Source organism: Colletes gigas, unplaced genomic scaffold (assembly GCF_013123115.1).
Source record: "Colletes gigas isolate AHSC1104 unplaced genomic scaffold, ASM1312311v1 Colletes_gigas_Sc00030, whole genome shotgun sequence".
Classification (NCBI taxonomy): Eukaryota; Metazoa; Arthropoda; class Insecta; order Hymenoptera; family Colletidae; genus Colletes; species Colletes gigas.
The window spans coordinates 1,865,400-1,884,525 of NW_025106659.1; the positions used below are offsets into that span (position 1 = coordinate 1,865,400).

The window sequence follows — 19,126 nt, forward strand, 5'->3', positions numbered from 1 at the left end:
TAATTTTTCCAAAAAGATTTGAAATTTTTTTTTTCCGTCGAAAAATTTCACACCTTCTCGATTTATTGTATAGAAAGTGGGTAGGAATTCGGGGGTATGTCTATTCAACAAAAATGATTATAATTGAGCCCCGCAACCGAGAATAATTTTTCCAGAACGATTTGAAATTTTTTTTTCCGTCGAAAAATTTCACACCTTCTCGATTTTTTGTATAAAAAGTGTGTAGGATTTCGGGGATATGTCTATTCACCAAAAACGATTATAATTGACTCCCGCAACCGAAAATAATTTTTCCAGGACGATTTGAAATTTTTTTTTTTCGTCGAAAAATTTAGACACCTAATTAGATTTTCGGTAAAGAATTTTTTTCTCGAATGTGCGGAGGATTTCGGAGGTATGTGTAATGACAAAAAATGATCGTAATTGATCCCCGCAACCGAAAATAATTATTCCGGAACGATTTGAAATTTTTGAATTTAATTGTTAATAACTTTTTAACGAAGCGTTCATCAACAAATTGTTATTCTTGATTTTCCCCAGGGGTGGCCGAACATCCTGTATAGCTATATGTTTTTTCACCAATCCTATCTGCATGTGTGTTACCGTAAAAATACAAGCTTATATTAAGGAACACAATTTTACATATCATAGAATTCATAATATTTATGAGAAATGGAAATTTACTTGATCGTTGGGATCAATGAGAAGTTGTGTTTTTTAGAAGCTCCATCGAGAAAAATTTCGAGATTTTATAACGAGAAAATAAGCTTGTAACGTGACGAAAAACCAGATGAAGACTCAAATAGGAAAGCAAAATGTAAATTTCCGAATGCGTGGCGGAAAATCTTCACGAAACGTTTCCATGATTCGACGATAATTCTAGTCGCTGGCGGGTTGAGCCAGTGGAACGTCGCCACATTTTATGGTCGAGATGGCTCGCTAAGACTCGACATATTTCATACGGATGCGAGGGATCCACTAGTTCCATGGTCCACTTATACCGGATAAGGAACTATAACTCAGATTTCCGAATCCTGATGGCATCTTGACGAAAACTGGTTAGCGTTTTTCATCATTATCGCGTTACGAAATTAACTGATAATTCGTTGAAATGGACAAACGGGCAGAGTAAAAATGAAAACGAAGACGTTGCACGATTATCTTGAAATTAATTAAATTTTGTTTTAAATCAACGCCAAAAATCACATCTGTTAATTATTATGTCGAGACTATAAATATGAAATAATTATTTTATATAATATTTTCTGTATTTCTACAATTTTATGCGTTGTATTGTATGGTTTATTTGTAACTAATGTGTCGTTATTTGCATCGTGAAATTTTTTCGTGGTATCCTTGTACTTAAGAAATATTTGCAATAGCTCGTGTCGCATTACTCCGTTGTATAAATAAAAAGACGTACTTAGTCGTGTACAACGATCATTTTCAATCGTTTATAGCTATAAAAACTAAACAATTTTCTTGTTAGAAGAATATAATTCTATAAGTAATTTTAGAATATGAATGTTAATAAGTGAAATATAGGTTAAGTAGGCATTAATATAAAGCAATAAAAACTACATTTAGTGATAAATCCGCAATGAGTTAACGACCAACTCAGTGTATTTGCTTTCGATATAAAAAAGTACCGTGAAGTTATTGCAAAAGAGAGAATACATTAGTAGGAGCGATGTTAAAATCAATGACTAATATGTTGATCACTATTGCGATAGGTTTTTGCTCGCAGTGAAAACTTAGCGGTAAAAGGCGCACAAATATCGCACGCAGACATTTTAATCCTTGATTCGAAAACAAAGAGGCCTAGCAACTGCGCTGCATTTTTATAATGCGACGCAATTGATATCGAATGACCCAATACTTTTAGAATACTATCGTTCACTGCGACTTCCATGAAATGCCTTTTCCAACAATAATATCATTGTTAGATACTTGTACGCGATGCAAAGGTAAATGACTCCACGTAATTCCGATATGAAATCGAGAAAAATGACCGATTCTCCATTAAACCCGTTGGTTAATAATCTGTAATTGACAGAGCTCGACAAAATACTATTTCAATTAGTAAATAGCCATGAAAATGAAATATTTTATTTATTTAACATTGGAACTGTCGGAAGTGGCCAAAATGATTCGTAATTTCTAACAAAAATTGTAAAAAATTTAATCGACCGAATTATTGAAAAACCGTAGTTTTCTACGAGGGAATGAATAAACACTTATTTCCATCGCATTATACATTTCTTTTAGTATCAATCGTTTTAATTTTTTTTGTATAAGTAAATACACCATGATTGTCGATAATTTTAGTGTTAACAGATTTTTAAGGCAGGTTACCGATTCCAAAGGTAAAAGAAATTAGAGAAATGAAAAGTAGGGAAAAATACCTTGCTTATTATTTGTTCATTACATCGTAACATATTTGACTATAAGCGCGTTTTATTAAATGAAATACGTAACTGAAAGACCTATCCCTCCCCCATTAATCATCAAAATTTTGAGGTTTCTTTTTTTTTTTTATTCGGCTACATATTACTATAATTTATCAGCTGCAAGCATCAGGAATGTTCTGTCTCATTTCTGCTTAAAAATTGTTATTATTCCAATAAAGCTTCATAAATGTTCGGAATATCTCGCAATTTTCTGCATTTCAACGTCGAATCGAATTGTATTTCCTGTCACTTACGTATAAATGCAAGCGTAAAAAAATTTCTCGTGCATGATCCCCTTGATAAGTCTTTTGATCCTGCCACGACTTCAAACTTGTAAGATTATTGTCAGTGTCACGAGTTTCAATTCGATTTACCGATGACCAGGAAACGCATGAAGATGATAATCGACAATGCAGATTATCGATAGTTATCAGAGACGTTATCGTTTAACGTTACGTTAAATCGAGCCATAGTTGACAAGTAAGGACAGACAGTGTGCAAGACACGACAAACCTCCACGCTGTTCGTGCGGTGTACCCGCGGTATCAGGATTGTGATATAACTAGACACGCGTGCTACGTGTGCTTGGCGACCTTGCGTGGATCTCGAGTAAAACCTAAGACAGTGAGAGATGCAAATTGATCGTTAATTATTGCAATTATTTAGAATGTATGTAATCGGCGAGCGTTACAGCCTAGTCAACCGGATGGGACCGAGTACGAGTTGAAATGTTTTGTCATCGACACATTCGATATCCGATGGTTAACAAATTGGACGCTCGTATCAGGCCTGGATAAAATTTCGAGAAACCTCAAATAGAAACACCATAGATAGGCACACCTCGAAATTTGTTGTTTCATTCAATACTCGAATTTAATTCCTTTCGAAATTCTTATTTATCGACATGACTAACGCGTTCACTGACAGACCGAACCCCTCAAATTGTACACGAAAACGAAACTTTTTACTGCCTTGTTAAAATTCGAGAGTCCTGTCTGGATTAAGCTTGATAATTAATTTTTTAAGTTCCTCAGTGGAAAGTCATGTCACCCATATATTTTCTGGAATATTCTGTACGCCAGTGGAAATCCATAGATCAATGAAAAAATAGAAATGGAGAAGTACATTCGCTTACCACATTACGAATAAATCGAGATTCATAGAGAATGATATTAAAAATATTAAGAATTCTCGGAGATAGAGACATCCTTTCCGATCCTTATATTATTTATTAGCATTTAATACTTTTTACCATAGTCCATGAGTGTAAACCTGTTTACTCATCGATGTATGGGATTTCCCGTGGTAATCCCCTGAAAGGGCATCTCGCGTAAATGGGTCATCGACGCCCCCCAGTGGGGAATCCCGTAGCGATACACTTGAGCAAAGATCTTCCTTCCCAGGTGCTATAATATTACCTTTGCCTCTAACCGGTACGAGCATCCCATTATCGTTAATGATAAAATATTTTGTCGTGTTGCCTGGCATGCAAACGTCGCGTTGTATCGCGTTGGCAAACGAATAAATCGCAGGAAATTACAACCGATTCTGAGAAATCGGATTACACGTCACGAGCAATCCCGATCGGACGACGGCTAATGTCATCCAGACTTCGTCGGACAGGTGAATTCTATTGGTATAATTGCCTCTTCCGCGTATCCCCTCGATTCCTAGATATTCGTGATTAACTCGTACTAAAATTTATTCGAGGAATCCGACGTGCAACAAGGTTAACAAAGAGTACTTTGGCTTCTGCTGACAAAAAGTGGATCCCTCCAAGGATCAAAAACTCAATTCAGAAAAGATGATACATGAAAAAATGGGGATACAAATTCATAAATACCCCATAATAGAATTTCAAATCTATCGAAAACGTTGCAAAACTCAGTGCAACATGTTTTTTATGAAATAATGCGCTGGAGGAATGTTCGGGCGATCCTGTTAATTAATAAGTGGTGGATAAGTGCATCGCAACTATGCACGGCCATGATCTCATGAACATTTTTCTGGAAGATGAAATATTTCCGAGTAAGCTACATATGTTGATATACGAAAGTGTTATGATCTAATGTGCAATGATTCGATATACAATATAAATTGTAATGGTTCGATATAAAAAAGTAAACAAAGTCGCGAAAATTTTTTATCTTTATATAGTAATGGGACTGGTAATGAGTCGAGTTTCGATGTTCTTGATAGATTTAGGTCTAAATTTGCCATTACTGCGTACAAATTATTCAAGGAATTCTAATACAAAATTCCTATGAAATTAACAGATTAAATTTCAAAAATAAATAATCATGTGAATATTCTACACGATTAATATTGATACATTTCACACTATTGTATGTAAATTATCCAAGAAATTATAATACGAAATTCCTACGAAATTAACAGATTAAATTAAAGAAATGAAGGATCGTGTGAATATTCTACGCGAATAATATTGATACATTTGATACTATTGTATACAACTTATCTAAGGAATTATGATACGAAGTGCGTACAAAATTAACAGATTAAATTTAAAAAGTGAAAGATCATGTGAATATTCTACGCGAATAATGTTGAAACATTTGATACTATTGCATACAGCTTATCTAAGGAATTATGATACGAAGTTCGTACAAAATTAACAGATTAAATTTAAAAAATGAAAGATCATGTGAATATTCTACGCGAATAATGTTGAAACATTTGATACTATTGTATGCAAATTATCCAAGGAATTATAATACGAAATTCCTACAAAATTAGCAGGTTAAATTAAAAAAATGAAGGATCATATGAACATTTTACACAAATAATATTGAAAAATATTCATTATAAAATTTGAAGGTGCCCAAGTCCATTCAACATAATTTAAGATGCTTCAAATTGAAAAAAACAATACTGAATTTATTTTACATATCTTTAAAACACTTCGGAAACATCATTTATGCGATACAAAACATTTTTTAACTACATAACGTACAAAATTACAAACATAAATTTATTACAAAACAATTTACTACTCATCTACATTTTGTGCGTGTGAAAGGGATTTGAAGAAATCATGATGTTCCGGTGGTATATATCGTAATAGGTCAGTTATGTCCTTGAATTTTGCTGTTGTAATTTGTCTGATATTTTTATACAGTGGTGTCAATACAATATTTTCGAACTTTCTTGGTCTAGCCTGACGTGGTAATAAATTCAGGACTTTAAAATTTTCATTCTCATTCATTGATGTCTTATAGAAAATTTTATACGGTTCATTTGTGGCAAAACGCATCCAACATATTTTTAACCAGTTTATCGATTCTCCATCAGAATTCTTTACCCTTTTAAAAATTGCGTCTTCGAATAATTTTGTTGATACAAAATCTTCTTGTCTCATTTCATTTATAATAAAATTATTACCTTTCCGACACTTTTTAATAATCTTGTAATAATCTCGGGGAACGAACAGTAAATTATTTTTTTTTAATGACATTTCTACCACGCCAAAATCTCTATCATTTGGTAAAAACGAATGTCCTGATATTAAAAATTTGTGATCTACGATTTCCACATTATTTTCCAAAGTTTGGACAATTTTTAACCACATTAAAGCTACTTTAATGTTTCTATTTTGCCCGGCGCACATGTCACTGTAAGCTATAATGTGTCTTTCACTTCTTAAATTTTTAACATGTTTTAGGATGCATGAAACAATTTCTTGAGCACCTCTGGATGCAATAGTTTCATCCCAAACGTACATGTAAACATTAAATATCTTGATTTAAGTATAAATGGAGTTAGGCCACTTTCAATCTACACGGTTCAATTATTGAACTAACTCTGAAAACTTATGTGTCAAGAATTATCGTATTTGCCCGGAATATAAGCAACCTGAAATGCTTTACTGATAAATAACATGAAGTTGTACATGTAACCATGGTAACCGGAAAAAATTGAAAAATGGAGTTAGGCCACTTTCAAAATAAACGGCTCATATGGTTAATGCTTCCTCGGTGCGGTATAACACGTTATGGGACTCGTTGAAAGCATAAATTAGTATTTGTCTAAGTAAATGCGCAGCATGCAGATAACTATATCTTTATGGGAGATCAAGTGCCTAACCGGGATAAGAGAATTCAAGGTTTGCGAGGGGCCTGTTCGTACAGTTGCAAGACAGGTCTGCCCACCTCCGAGACCAGCCTGTCGTGAAACCACATGCATCAAACAAGGAAGAGAAGGAAAGAGAAAATATCTTGATAAAGAGTAGCCGTGTGTGTGATCCTTATCGGTCGGTGGGATGAAATAAATCAATTATGTAACGCGTTGATCGTTACCGATCGACAAGTTCAACGCAAATTATCAGCGAAACGAGCCTCCAATGCAGTCATATACATAATCTTGTTATTCTCTTCAATTCTCATATGAATTTGTATTAGCAAGAAACAAGATCCTTCCGATTTTATAGAGTAATTATCTCTGATATAATAAACAGCATACCTGTCGATAATGTAAACGGATAAATATTCATGAAGTTGTGTGAAACAAAATTTTTATTCCCGGACCTACAAGCAAGAACAATATTCCATTCAAAAAAAATACATTTTAACGTTCGGACTCCTTAATTACGTTCCGATTATTAACAAAAAATGGTAGGTGTAGATGTGTACGCGAAGCTGTGTGGGATTAATGCCACCGTTCGTACAGACTTCCTGTCTCGCTTGAACGAAAATTACGTTAATGAGTTTGCAAGAAGGCCACATTCATAAGCATCGATATTTATACGAAAATGAATTTATAATCGTGTGCCTCCGGGTTATTGATAATCGGCTGACAGGTTGTTGTTTCACTGAGAACCAGAAAAGGAAACATCGCTGAAGCATGCAACCACAGAATCGAATGGAAAAAACTGTGAGCAAACAAGATTCCTTAATTTCTGTCTTTTGAGCTCTTGTAGGTATATTAAAAATTTCCAAACTACATACTTAATTTGATGCAAATGAAAACGGTATAAATACTATATTATATTGTGAAAAATTGGATACCCTGTTCTAAAGAAAATTACATTACTTGTTACAATACGTATTAATTTTTCTCTGTTACATAGTAATTTTTAACGAAAATTTTTCTATTTTCGTATAGAGAAGATCCTTCTAAAATATGATTCTTAAAGCTTTAAGTGAAATTGAAACAGATAAAAAATCTGTTCTAGATTTGTATGAAACACAATCGCTGACTAAGAAAGAGCTCATGCGGAACATTGCAAGGACATCGTTAAAACGTGCTCGAAGGAACAAAAACTTCTTGAATTCGATATTGACTGTTGAGACTATTTTCTGTTTTCGAGACTAAAAATTTCGACGGAGGAAATCCAGTACGACAATATAAGAACGATCAATATCACCCATTCAACATATTCCGAATAAAATAAAGACGATACGATGTATAATTCTTTTAAAATATAAACAATTTTTGTAATCTATACCGTATGGTCCAAATAAACTGGTACAATTAAGCAGTTTTTCAGAAATAAATGCAGACATCGACTGCATTGTTTTCTTTTTTTTTAATCAAATGGTTTTAGAAATTAATTTTTTCTAAGAAAAAAAAATAGGAGCCCTTTATAATTTTTTATATGGAAGGTAGTATAAATTTTTGCGTTATTTAGATAGCTCTTAGTAGGTAACATTTATTTCAACCAATTTTTTTTTTTATTATGCACAGTTCAAGATTTGTAATGAAGAATTAATCACAGTTGTCGAAGTGTATACAATGTGAACGTTATTTGCTCATATTTGATTAAATAAAATAAACACTTAAAAATAATCATAAACCTCACGTGGCAATCATACAGAATAGTGTATCTAAATCTATCTATTTTCTGAAAAAACGTATCTATGCAGAAAAAATTGTCGACCATATTGTGAATTCTGCTACCCATGTAAAGAAAATTAAAACTATTTCACTAGTTTAAAAGGAATTGTTTCTCTCTTAAAATAATATTATATTTGCACAAGTATGATCGTTTAATTTTTCACAGCACCAGCTCGTTCGCAAACGCATAGACTTTGTATGTACTTCCGTCGACGTCGAGTATAAATCACTCGATAAATCTATCAAGGCGCATTTAAAATAAAAATTTGTTCTTGTAACAGGCTGGCCATTATTCTAGAACAGATCGCGATCCAATTAAATACAAACTCTTTAACATCGAACTTCTGGTATTCAATGTTCTCTTCTTAGAAATAAAGGAACGCTGGTTAGTCACGAAGCGTGTATGTATATAAAGCAACCGATCGCCTGAAGCCCGTGGCTATAGACAGACGCGGTTGCAGATAGAGATCATTATCTAAGAAAAATTACCACCGTAACTCGCGATCATTCCGGAAACGTTCGTCAATCTGAGGTCATAACGATCGGTGCGTACTTATCGTAATCGCGAGCGGACGTGGAACGTTCGAACGTCCAGCGTTTCATGGCATGTCAAGGGTGTCGATTATCGAAGGATGCAACAAACAGCGAGCGTAAAGAAGATTTACTATGGGCAATCGTGCGACAAAGGGTTGTTTAGGTGTTCTCGATATCTTTATGATCGAAAACAGGGAAAAATCCAACAGCCTCGCTAAGAGTTGAAGGGATTACAAGATACAATATAACCTTCCTTTTCACTGCTTGAAATTAGTTTATAATTCAAACGCATAGTCCATGCACAAATCAAATATGTGAGCCGATTATTTTGAAAGTGGCCTAACTCCATTTTTCAATTTTTTCCGGTTGCCATGGTTACATGTACAACTTCATGTTATTTATCAGTAAAGCATTTCAGGTTGCTTATATTCCGAGCAAATACGATAATTCTTGACACATAAGTTTTCAGAGTTAGTTCAATAATTGAACCGTGTAGTTTGAAAGTGGCCTAACTCCATTTATACTTAAATCAAGATATTTACTATTGATAATGTCGGAAAGCAGTGATGAAGGTAATTTTAATTAATTAGTATTTACAAGTTAACCTCAGTTTTTGGACAATTGCGTTAGTTGAATAACCAGTACGTTTAATTAATATAAAACTTAAAATTTAATATTAAATTTTAGAAATTATTTCACCCATGGAGAAGAACAGAATAAGACTATTTAGTTCAGATAGTGAAGAAGAAATAGTAACTAATGATTTAAAAAAAAATCGAAAAAGAAACAGAATTATAGAACAATATTCGTCTTCAGGGGATGAAGATAGGTATAACAATGGAGAAAAGATTGATGAATCATACATCCAAAAAGTGCGATAGATTAAACGGAATTCAGGAAAAAGATATTGTACTCAAACCGGAAATATTGTACTTGAAAAGATTTTCGAAAACAAAGATTGCCGTTGTCGGAATGCTTGCACAAAAAATTACGACGAAGAAGAAAGAAAGAATATTTTTGAGAAGTTTTGGGGTTTGGGAGATTTTAACAAACAAAATGTATTGCTTTACGAAGCTGTCGAGCGCAAAATTGTGGAACGAAGACGTCCAACAAACGGAAAAGGTTCGCCAAGAAATTGGAGTTTTAAAGATATGTAAAATAAATTCAGTATTGTTTTTTTCAATTTGAAGCATCTTAAATTATGTTGAATGGACTTGGGCACCTTCAAATTTTATAATGAATCTGGTTGTTAATTTTGAAAGTGGCCTAACTCCATTCTTGATAAGAAAACGCATATTATTCACTTAATAATTGCCAGTATTTTAATAGGAACTATAAATTTAACACCCTTAGATACACTTAAGCAGTATGACTCATTAGTATCCTATACGTATATTTTTAAATTCATTGAAACGCAAACCCATAAATATCTCGATTTGAAGATAAATGGACTTAGGCCACTTTCAAAATAAACGGCTCATGTTTCCTTTTTTTTTTTATTATAAAACGACAAAAGCCAATTTTAAACTTTCTTTTGTTCGCGACAGTAAATCAGCTGCAGTCATGCGCTTGTAAAGATAAGAATTGCGTTTCATTCCATCAATAGTGAAACGCAAAATCTGTTTCGTAAACGGTGTTGATTTTTCTCATTATAAAAATCTTTTTATTCGATAAAAAATTAAGATCGCCTTAATTTTGTTAGTAAAATTGTATATTTTTTTTCATAAATCGATGCATCTTTGTATCCTCTTTAAACAAGTATTAGAGGCCTTAGGTCAAAAATTAAATAGTTTAGGAATTATTAGTTTTGTCCCGAACTCACATATACAGGGTGTTCGGCCACCCCTGGGAAAAATTTTAATGGGAGATTCTAGAGGCGAAAATAAGACGAAAATTAAGAATACCAATTTGTTGATGGAGGCTTCGTTAAAAAGTTATTAACGTTTAAAGTTTCGCCTGTACTGAATTTTTCTTTCGAAAATGCGCAGGATTTCAAGGGTATGTCTAATGACCAAAAATGATAGTAATTGACCCCCAGAACCGAAAATAATTTTTCCAGAACGATTTGAAAAATTTAGACACCTTCCCCCTTACCTCTTTGTCGATTTGTCTTAAAAATTCGTTTTTGATTTTTAATAATTTAGTTTGACCCCCTACAGAAAAGATGTCTAATACTTTTTTGTAGGTGCCCATAGTCTCTATTTCAGAAAAAACTTTCAATGAAATATATTCACTATTGTAGGAGTTAGAAACATTTAAAAATTGGACCATCTTTATGGGGTTTTTGTCATTTTGCGGAGTCAAGGAATAACTTTTCGAATATTTTTGGCATTTTCACATATCCTTCACTAATATACGCGTAGTTTGCATTTTGAAAAATTAAAGTCATCCAATCCGTTCAAAAGTTATGACATTTTAAAGATACGCATGAAATTACAGGAAAGCATTTCTGGCGTCACACTAGATTTTCGGTAAGGAATTTTTTTTTTGAAAATGCGTAGGATTTTGGGGGTATATGTTATGACCATAAATGATTGTAATCGTTTCAATTCCAATAAATAATGAAAATAATTTTTTTAGAACGATTTTAAAAATTTTTTTTCACCGAAAAATTTCAGCACCTACCCGAATTTTTTTCTCGAAAGTGGGTGAAATTTCGGGAGTATGTGTATTCGCCAAAAATGATTTCACCAGAAATTGATCTCCACAACCAAAAACAATTTTTTCAGAATGATTTGAAATTTTTTAATAACTTTTTAACGAAGCCTCAGTTAAAAAATTAATATTCTTGATTATCGTTTTATTTGGGCCTCTAGAATCTCCCATTAAATCATTGTGGAAACAGGACTGGAGAAATCGACAATTTCTACGATCTGACAACAAGTACAAAATTCAATAGGAAACAGCAAGTGGCGATAACCCGAATCAGAACTGGACACACCAAATTAACTCACTCGCACCTCTTAAATAATAGTCAACCCAGGTTTTGTGAAACATGCAGCACACCCTTAACTGTTAACCACATCATCCTCGATTGTAGGAAGTTCGATCAAGTTAGAAGAGGCCTGAAAATCATGGACAACATCACCGAAGCGGCCACTTCACCCTTGTTCCAGAACAGACTACTATTATTCTGCAAAACGAAATTCTAGACAATCTATGAAGATCACCACCCTCGCTAATGCTATAAATTTTCCTCCACAAATTTCCAACCAAATAACTACCACACACAGATAAATCGGGCCAATAATAGTCGCTAATAACCCCTGTTGTTGATGCGTGTCTAAACTCGTGAAAAAAAAAAGCTGACGCAGTGGGGACGCGGCTTAAGAGGCTACGTGCATAAAGTCATGGATACGTTCACTCGCTCCCGCGTGATTGCAATAAATAAACAGTGAGCAACTTAATTATACGCGTCGATAAGGTGTTTTCGTGCAAAGAACACTAAAAGTCTCATTACGGAACAATTATTAATTGCGTAATAAAGGGACAGCTTTATGCGCGTTGATTAATAGACGTCGATTAAGTTAAGCAACCGTGTTTACGGTATTGTGTCAGGAATTTGTTCTTTCTCGTTGCCGGCACATTATCTGATCGTGTCAATGTGCACCGCGCGAGAACCTTTGGATCTTCACCGATCAAGATAGTACACGGATTTGTGTAGTAATAACGAGCATAATCGGGAATCTATTACCGCAGGAATGTGTGTTTCAAATTTACAAACAATGCCAGCACATGGAGGATACTTTTCACTGAATTAGCTGTCCACTTCGGGATGACTTTGCGTGAAAAAGATCGAGAAGATTCGTATTTCGCATATTGCGACACTAACGATTCTTCTTGACAATTTTTCTTAGAAAAGTTTTATAATTAAACTTCATTCAGCCGCGTATGCTATGTCGGATCTTACGAGTCGATTTACATAACAATTTGTCGAGACTTTGTTTTGCGATCGTGGCAGAGAACAAGATTTCAGTTTTAATTACATAGTTGCAACGAAACCAGGCAGGTACGTAGATCGGAATAACAATCAAACATATCATGTGGCCTATTTGATACATACACATCTCATAATGTTTTAGGAATTTTTAATTTTTGTAGTTCTCTCGATATCTTAAAAAGATATTTATTTTATTACGTAGAATAAGATTCTAAAATAAAAAATATAAAAACAGATTTGACCTTCGTATCTCGAAACTAAAAGCTAGTCTTGTCTGAAACTTGTTATGTATTGTTAAAAGTAAACGAGTTATTCAGGTGACCAGTTTCAAGCGTACGATTATTAATAATTTTAATTCTCTGTATTTAAAAGTATACATTAGCATTGTAATAACTATATTTTATATTTACAGAAACTTAAATGAAATCATCAATTTTTTATCGATCTGATCTTTGTATTTAAAAGTATACATCAACATTGTAATAACTATAACCTATATTTACAGAAACTTAAATTATCAATTTTCCATTTTATTTGTATTTCACGATTTTTTTATCGATATGATCGGTAAAATTCGAATTTTGAAATGCAAATTGTTCGTAAATTTCCGTTTCTTTATTAGTTACTGAATATTTACGTAACGCGTCGCAGAAATTGTTGCAAAAATTTCTACGTTATATCAGTAACAATAATTTCTAGTTCTGCGATCGGAATTAAGAATCCTGGTAACGATTCTTATTACGATTCCCAGATTTGGAAGGAAATTTACTTTTTTATTTTTTATTTAATACGGGTCTTGAATTCGGCGTTGTTCGAAGGGTCTTCGAAAAATCTAACACTTCTCGAAAGCGATTTCGTGTCTCGCTTCTGGGAATCTTATGTACGAGGTATTGTTTCTCGAGCCATTCGGTGTCCTCGAATGATCAGAGACGTAAATCGACGGAGGATTCAGTTTTCTCGGTTGTTCTTGCGATCGAAAAAAACTGGAAAATGACATATCCTCGAGTCTCTCTGGCAAATTTTTGTAGAATTTCCAGAACGGACCTTCGAAAGAGGAATTGTCTTTTGTCTGTATCGTCTCACCACTGTCTCTTCGATGATAAAACTTGATGGAAATAATCGAGGCCTCTTCGGTTGTGACGATGGACGCCGATCGCGTTTGACTCCCCGTCGATTCCAACAGGTCCAACAGTTGGGATTGATTCATGCTAAGACCAGTGATCCTGACGTCGCAAACCGACTTTCCATCGAAGGTTTGACGCTTTATCAGCGATACTGCTTCCTGCATCGCTTCTGCGTTCGAACACTGGCGATCGTTCGTCCCTTGTTTCGATAGAGTTTCGATATTCTCATCCACATTACACTGATTCGTAACAATTTCGTCGGTCTGATTTCTCATTGGTAAAGCGTTCACGCTCATTCTAGTCGAAGTCGATACGTCTACAGATTGATTTGTCTGGAGCATCGTCGACTGCTTCGCCGGACTAGATGGTTGATCAGAAGCGGTGCCTGGAAGATTTAATCTTTGGGTATCATCGATCACGACGTCGTCGAATGGCACTGAGTTTCTAGATCTGTGAACAGATTCTTTCATTATCGCTGGAAATGGAACCAAATCTGATTTTTCATTACGAAACTCGAATTCGAAATTTTAGAAATTCATCATTTTTCTTTCTCTTCCTTTTTCTAAGGTGGATATTTTAACAAATCTCTCTTAGGAAATAAAATTATTTGTTTAATGTTTCTTCGCGAGTTAGAAACGAGGTTCAACTAAATATTAACGATGGTTGAGTAAAATAAAATAAAAGTAAAAAATAAAATATCTTTGTAAGATAAAATTCGATAAAAAAACGTTTCATACAACAATTTTTTTTACGTAGAATAAGAATCTCTAAATAAAAATACAGGATTTCATTTAAAAAATAATTTTGAAAGCGTTCAACAAATGAAAATCAAATAAAATAGTTGCGTTTCACCCTTAAAACCGAGTAACTTTTGCATTTAACATTTTCCCCCGAAAATGTGTTGTTTTCGAGATATTTAAATTTAATGTTTGCAAATGAACACTCTGAATGAAACAGTCGAAATTTATCGATTATTGAATTTGCGTGGAATTCTAGGTTTTACAATATAGTGAGTTTCTAAGGACACTGATGCAACGACTTCTGAAGCTATGCAAACCTCGATGGAATTATCATCTTCTTCAGCTTCTTCCATTTCTTATAGACAACAGACGACAGTTTCCTTGGCGGTTTATCGTTCGCATTCCTCAGGTTTGTATCCTGCCTGGGCGAATCAACGTGATCGAGTCGGAATGATCTACGCCGCAGTAATTCAGAAACCTGATTGTTATTTGACACACAGGCTATAGGATTGGTTTCGATTTGAGCTTGCACCACTCTGTTAGTACTGTGACACGTACCACCGGATAAATTCCTGCTCCTTTCTAACTGCTTTCTCAACGGCGATGACCAAATCTTTGTCGATGTTCTGAAACAATTTGTCGCGTTAACGACACATCGAAAGAAACGAACACATTTAGACGGAGAGGAATAAGTACAGTGAGTGTAAAAAGTATTCGTACACTAGTCAATTTGAACAAAAATTTTGCAGAACTTTGTTTATTACAAAAGTATGTTAACAAAAACATGGATACATATTCTTAGAAATCTCTGGAACAAATGTCATTAACAACAAATTATTTATTTATATTTATTATGAAAATATTAACAAATTTCCAGAAATTGACCTAAAATATACGCGTAATAAGTATTCGTACAGTCTTCGATTCGTAACATTCCACATAGAACGATTACAAGATAATCCATGATATGTAAACATACTTAGCATCAGTATGTCTGGAGACGCTGTCGGTATAGGTAGTATCCTGAATTCAAACATTATCAACGAAATTATCAGTAAAATGGGACGAAAACGCAAGGAAACCTCTGAAGAAGAAAGGAAAATTGTTATAAATTTACATAATAAGTGTAAAACACTGAGTGAAATTTCTAAAGTTTTAAATAGACCGAGGTCCACGATTCAAGGAATCATTGACAGATATGGCGATCGAAAAACTGTAAAAAATAATCCAAGAAACGGACGTAAACGAATAATAAATGAGTATACGGGCCGATGGATAATTCGAAAAATAAAGCAAAATCCAAAGATAAGTGCGGTGAAAATCACAGCTGAACTTAAAAATGAACTGGACATTAATGTATGCAGTAGCACAGTGCGTAATTTTTTACGGGATAGAGGATATCACGGCAGGGTAGCTCGTAAGAAATATTTCGTAAATGAAATTAATAGAAAGAAACGATTGCAATTCGCGAAAGAGTACGTTAATGTTCCTATGGAGCACTGGAACCGTATTATATTTACCGATGAGAGTAAATTTAACATATTTGGGTCAGATGGACGATGTACAGTATGGCGGGGGAAAAATACCGAGTACGAAAAAAGAAATTTGAAGCCGACCGTAAAGCATGGAGGAGGATCAGTCACAGTTTGGGGCTCTATGCGTGCGAGCGGGGTTGGATCCCTCCATTTTATCGATGGTATCATGGATCACAAAATGTACATCGATATTCTAAAAGAGCATCTTCAGGTTAGTGCAAATAAAATGCAGTTACAGGGCAATTATATATTTTTGCAAGATAATGATCCAAAGCATAATGCTTATAACACACGTCAGTGGATCCTATATAATGTGCCGCAGCAATTAAAAATCCCTCCACAGTCTCCAGACGTAAATGTGATAGAGCACTTATGGAGTCATCTTGAAGAAAAAATTCGAGACCATCACATTTCTTCGAAACAAGATTTAAAAAATGTACTTTTAGAGGAATGGAACAAAATTTCTAGTACTATAACCAAAAATTTAATAAATTCAATGCCGCAAAGGCTTAAAGCGATTATACAATCTAAAGGAAATCCCACTAGATACTAAAATAGCAAATAGACTAATTTTTGTTACGTTTATGTACTAAAATTTATAGTTTTTGTTGTAAAATTAGAAGTGTACGAATACTTATTACACGTATATTTCACGCCAATTTCTAGAAATTTGTTAATATTTTCATAATAAATATAAATAAATAATTTGTTGTTAATGGCATTTGTTCCAGAGATTTCTAAGAATATGTATGCATGTTTTTGTTAACATACTTTTGTAATAAACAAAGTTCTGCAAAGTTTTTGTTCAAATTGACTAGTGTACGAATACTTTTTACACTCACTGTATATGAACAATTTAAATTAATATTATATTTCGAACGTTTTAATCGATTAATGCCGAACTCCGACTGAACGAAACACAAATACAATCGTGTTGTAAATTAAAAAATTAGTACCTGTGTCGAAAGTCGGGTCGTTTGTCATCGGAATTGCAGGTGTCGTTCGCGAACTGATTTGGACTGGCTTGTAATATCTTAATGCGCACAATTGGTAAATCGTTCTCCATTTGTTCGTTTTCGTCTAAAACTTTGCTCCCACTCCATTCACCTAATTGTACGACAACATTCCTATATTCTTGATACTTATTATTTTAATAAACAAAGAACAACGGTGTGTCAAACAAGTAGTTTATTATGTAATAAAGTATGTATTTTATTTTACTTAATTCAATAAAAGTTCAACGTCTGTGGACAAAACGCCACTATTTACGTAAAATTTATTAATTATAGAATATATAATGAAAAGGAGTATTATATAACTTATATCAATTAATATTATTCTCGAATAAATCGTTATTATATTTAATTTATGGTTTATAACCATACGGTGACTAATTCTATGACGGAACGATAAAGAGATACAAAATGCAGACGCAGTTCTAAAATTTAAGAAGTTATTATACAAAAATGTTACAATTACTTAGTAGCTCCGCGAATATTGCTTAATAGAAAACTTATTTTACCAATATTTTAGTAACCAGGGTAAATGTATCAGTAACTGATAGATTGCGGATATTTATGCATTTATAGGAAATTTACATTTTTTTTAAATTACAGAATGTACTTAATATGCAAAAATATAAAAAATACTAAAAGTAAGATAGGAATTCATTAATTCTATGTGTTAATACATATATGAATTTGAATAAAGATTCACAATCTAGTAATTGACACTGACCAACGATTATAATAGCACTTTCAGTTAAATATTAAGTTCCAGGATTAGTTTCTCTCATCGAGTGTCCATTATTTATTTCGCTAAAATAATATAAATCCGATACGTGGTGATTCTTTCCTTTCCGCTACTTTTACTGTCAGTTCCTTGTTCGATCGTAATTAATAAATTATATTATACATAATATAATGGAGTGTTTCTAGACAGCTATAACAGCACTTTCACGCACGGAATTTAAAAGAAGGTGACTAAACCGATTGTTCACAAAAAGTCAAAATAAAATAATGCGGTCATCCAAGTAAGCTGTAGCGGCTGGAAATGCTTTTCAATACATCGGTACATAATGTAGAGAAAAAAGGAATGATTCACCAACGGCTACATAAAATTTAAAAGAATGTTTTTTTAAGATTTAAAGTGTCAATTTTCGGAAGTTACAAATATTAAACAATATATAAAATACAATTCGAGTTGCTGCATCGAATAAAATAGTAACTGGGGGTCGCCTTTCGAGTACAAAGAGTTAAATATATTCTATTGTATTGATTTGTGTATTTAAACAAATCATAAAATGCTCGCTGAAATTGATAAATAATGGTTTTATTTTCGACTCACTATGATTTTTCCTCATTCTATTGTAGCAATACATCTGCCCAACGCAAACTGCTGCCATACAAATCGCCGCTACCAGCCCGATGAGTGGAATCATTTTATCGTCAGATGATTTATATTTACTGGTCACAAAATATGGAACACGCGCACGAACCGTTAGGCGAATATCTTGAAATTGACGAGCTATGTGTCGCACGCCTAATCACTCTCGGTACGGTACGCGGGGAAAGGGAATGAGCCAATGTCAAGTAAACACCGCGAGGACAATTTGTGAATTTGCCAAACATTGGCAAAAATTATGTACATTTGTCTGTATTTACGTAAAATTTCATTCGTAATCATATTTCATTTCTCTCGTTATATCGATGGATCGATGACTGTCGACGAAAACTTGTGCAATATTTTCTGTTCTTTCCAATAGATGAGAAACAACTGCTCTGTAAATAGTAATAGTGCAGTGTAATAAACAACATTTGGTAAAGATAAATGGTACGAATTCATAAGAAACAAGTTTCTTTTTGTTTATATTGAGTAACTGTGTTTTTATTAAGGGGTGATTCTCGTTTAACAGTTTTAAAATTTAGTTTAATTTTTTTTTTCGTAAAAA

At 33.5% G+C, this 19,126-nt stretch overlaps 1 protein-coding gene across 1 annotated transcript; it reads right to left on the bottom strand.

Annotated features, from left to right (window-relative positions):
- Window positions 1-13,448: 13,448 nt before the first annotated feature.
- LOC122401957 lies at window positions 13,449-18,676 on the bottom strand. The gene is made up of 4 exons (XM_043404424.1): window positions 18,523-18,676; window positions 17,133-17,283; window positions 14,959-15,267; window positions 13,449-14,351 (listed from the first exon to the last, which is right to left on the bottom strand). The coding sequence occupies exons 1-4, from the start codon at window positions 18,614-18,616 to the stop codon at window positions 13,610-13,612; spliced, it is 1,296 nt and encodes a 431-aa protein (XP_043260359.1). The 5' UTR covers window positions 18,617-18,676; the 3' UTR covers window positions 13,449-13,609.
- Between the last annotated feature and the right edge of the window lie 450 nt (window positions 18,677-19,126).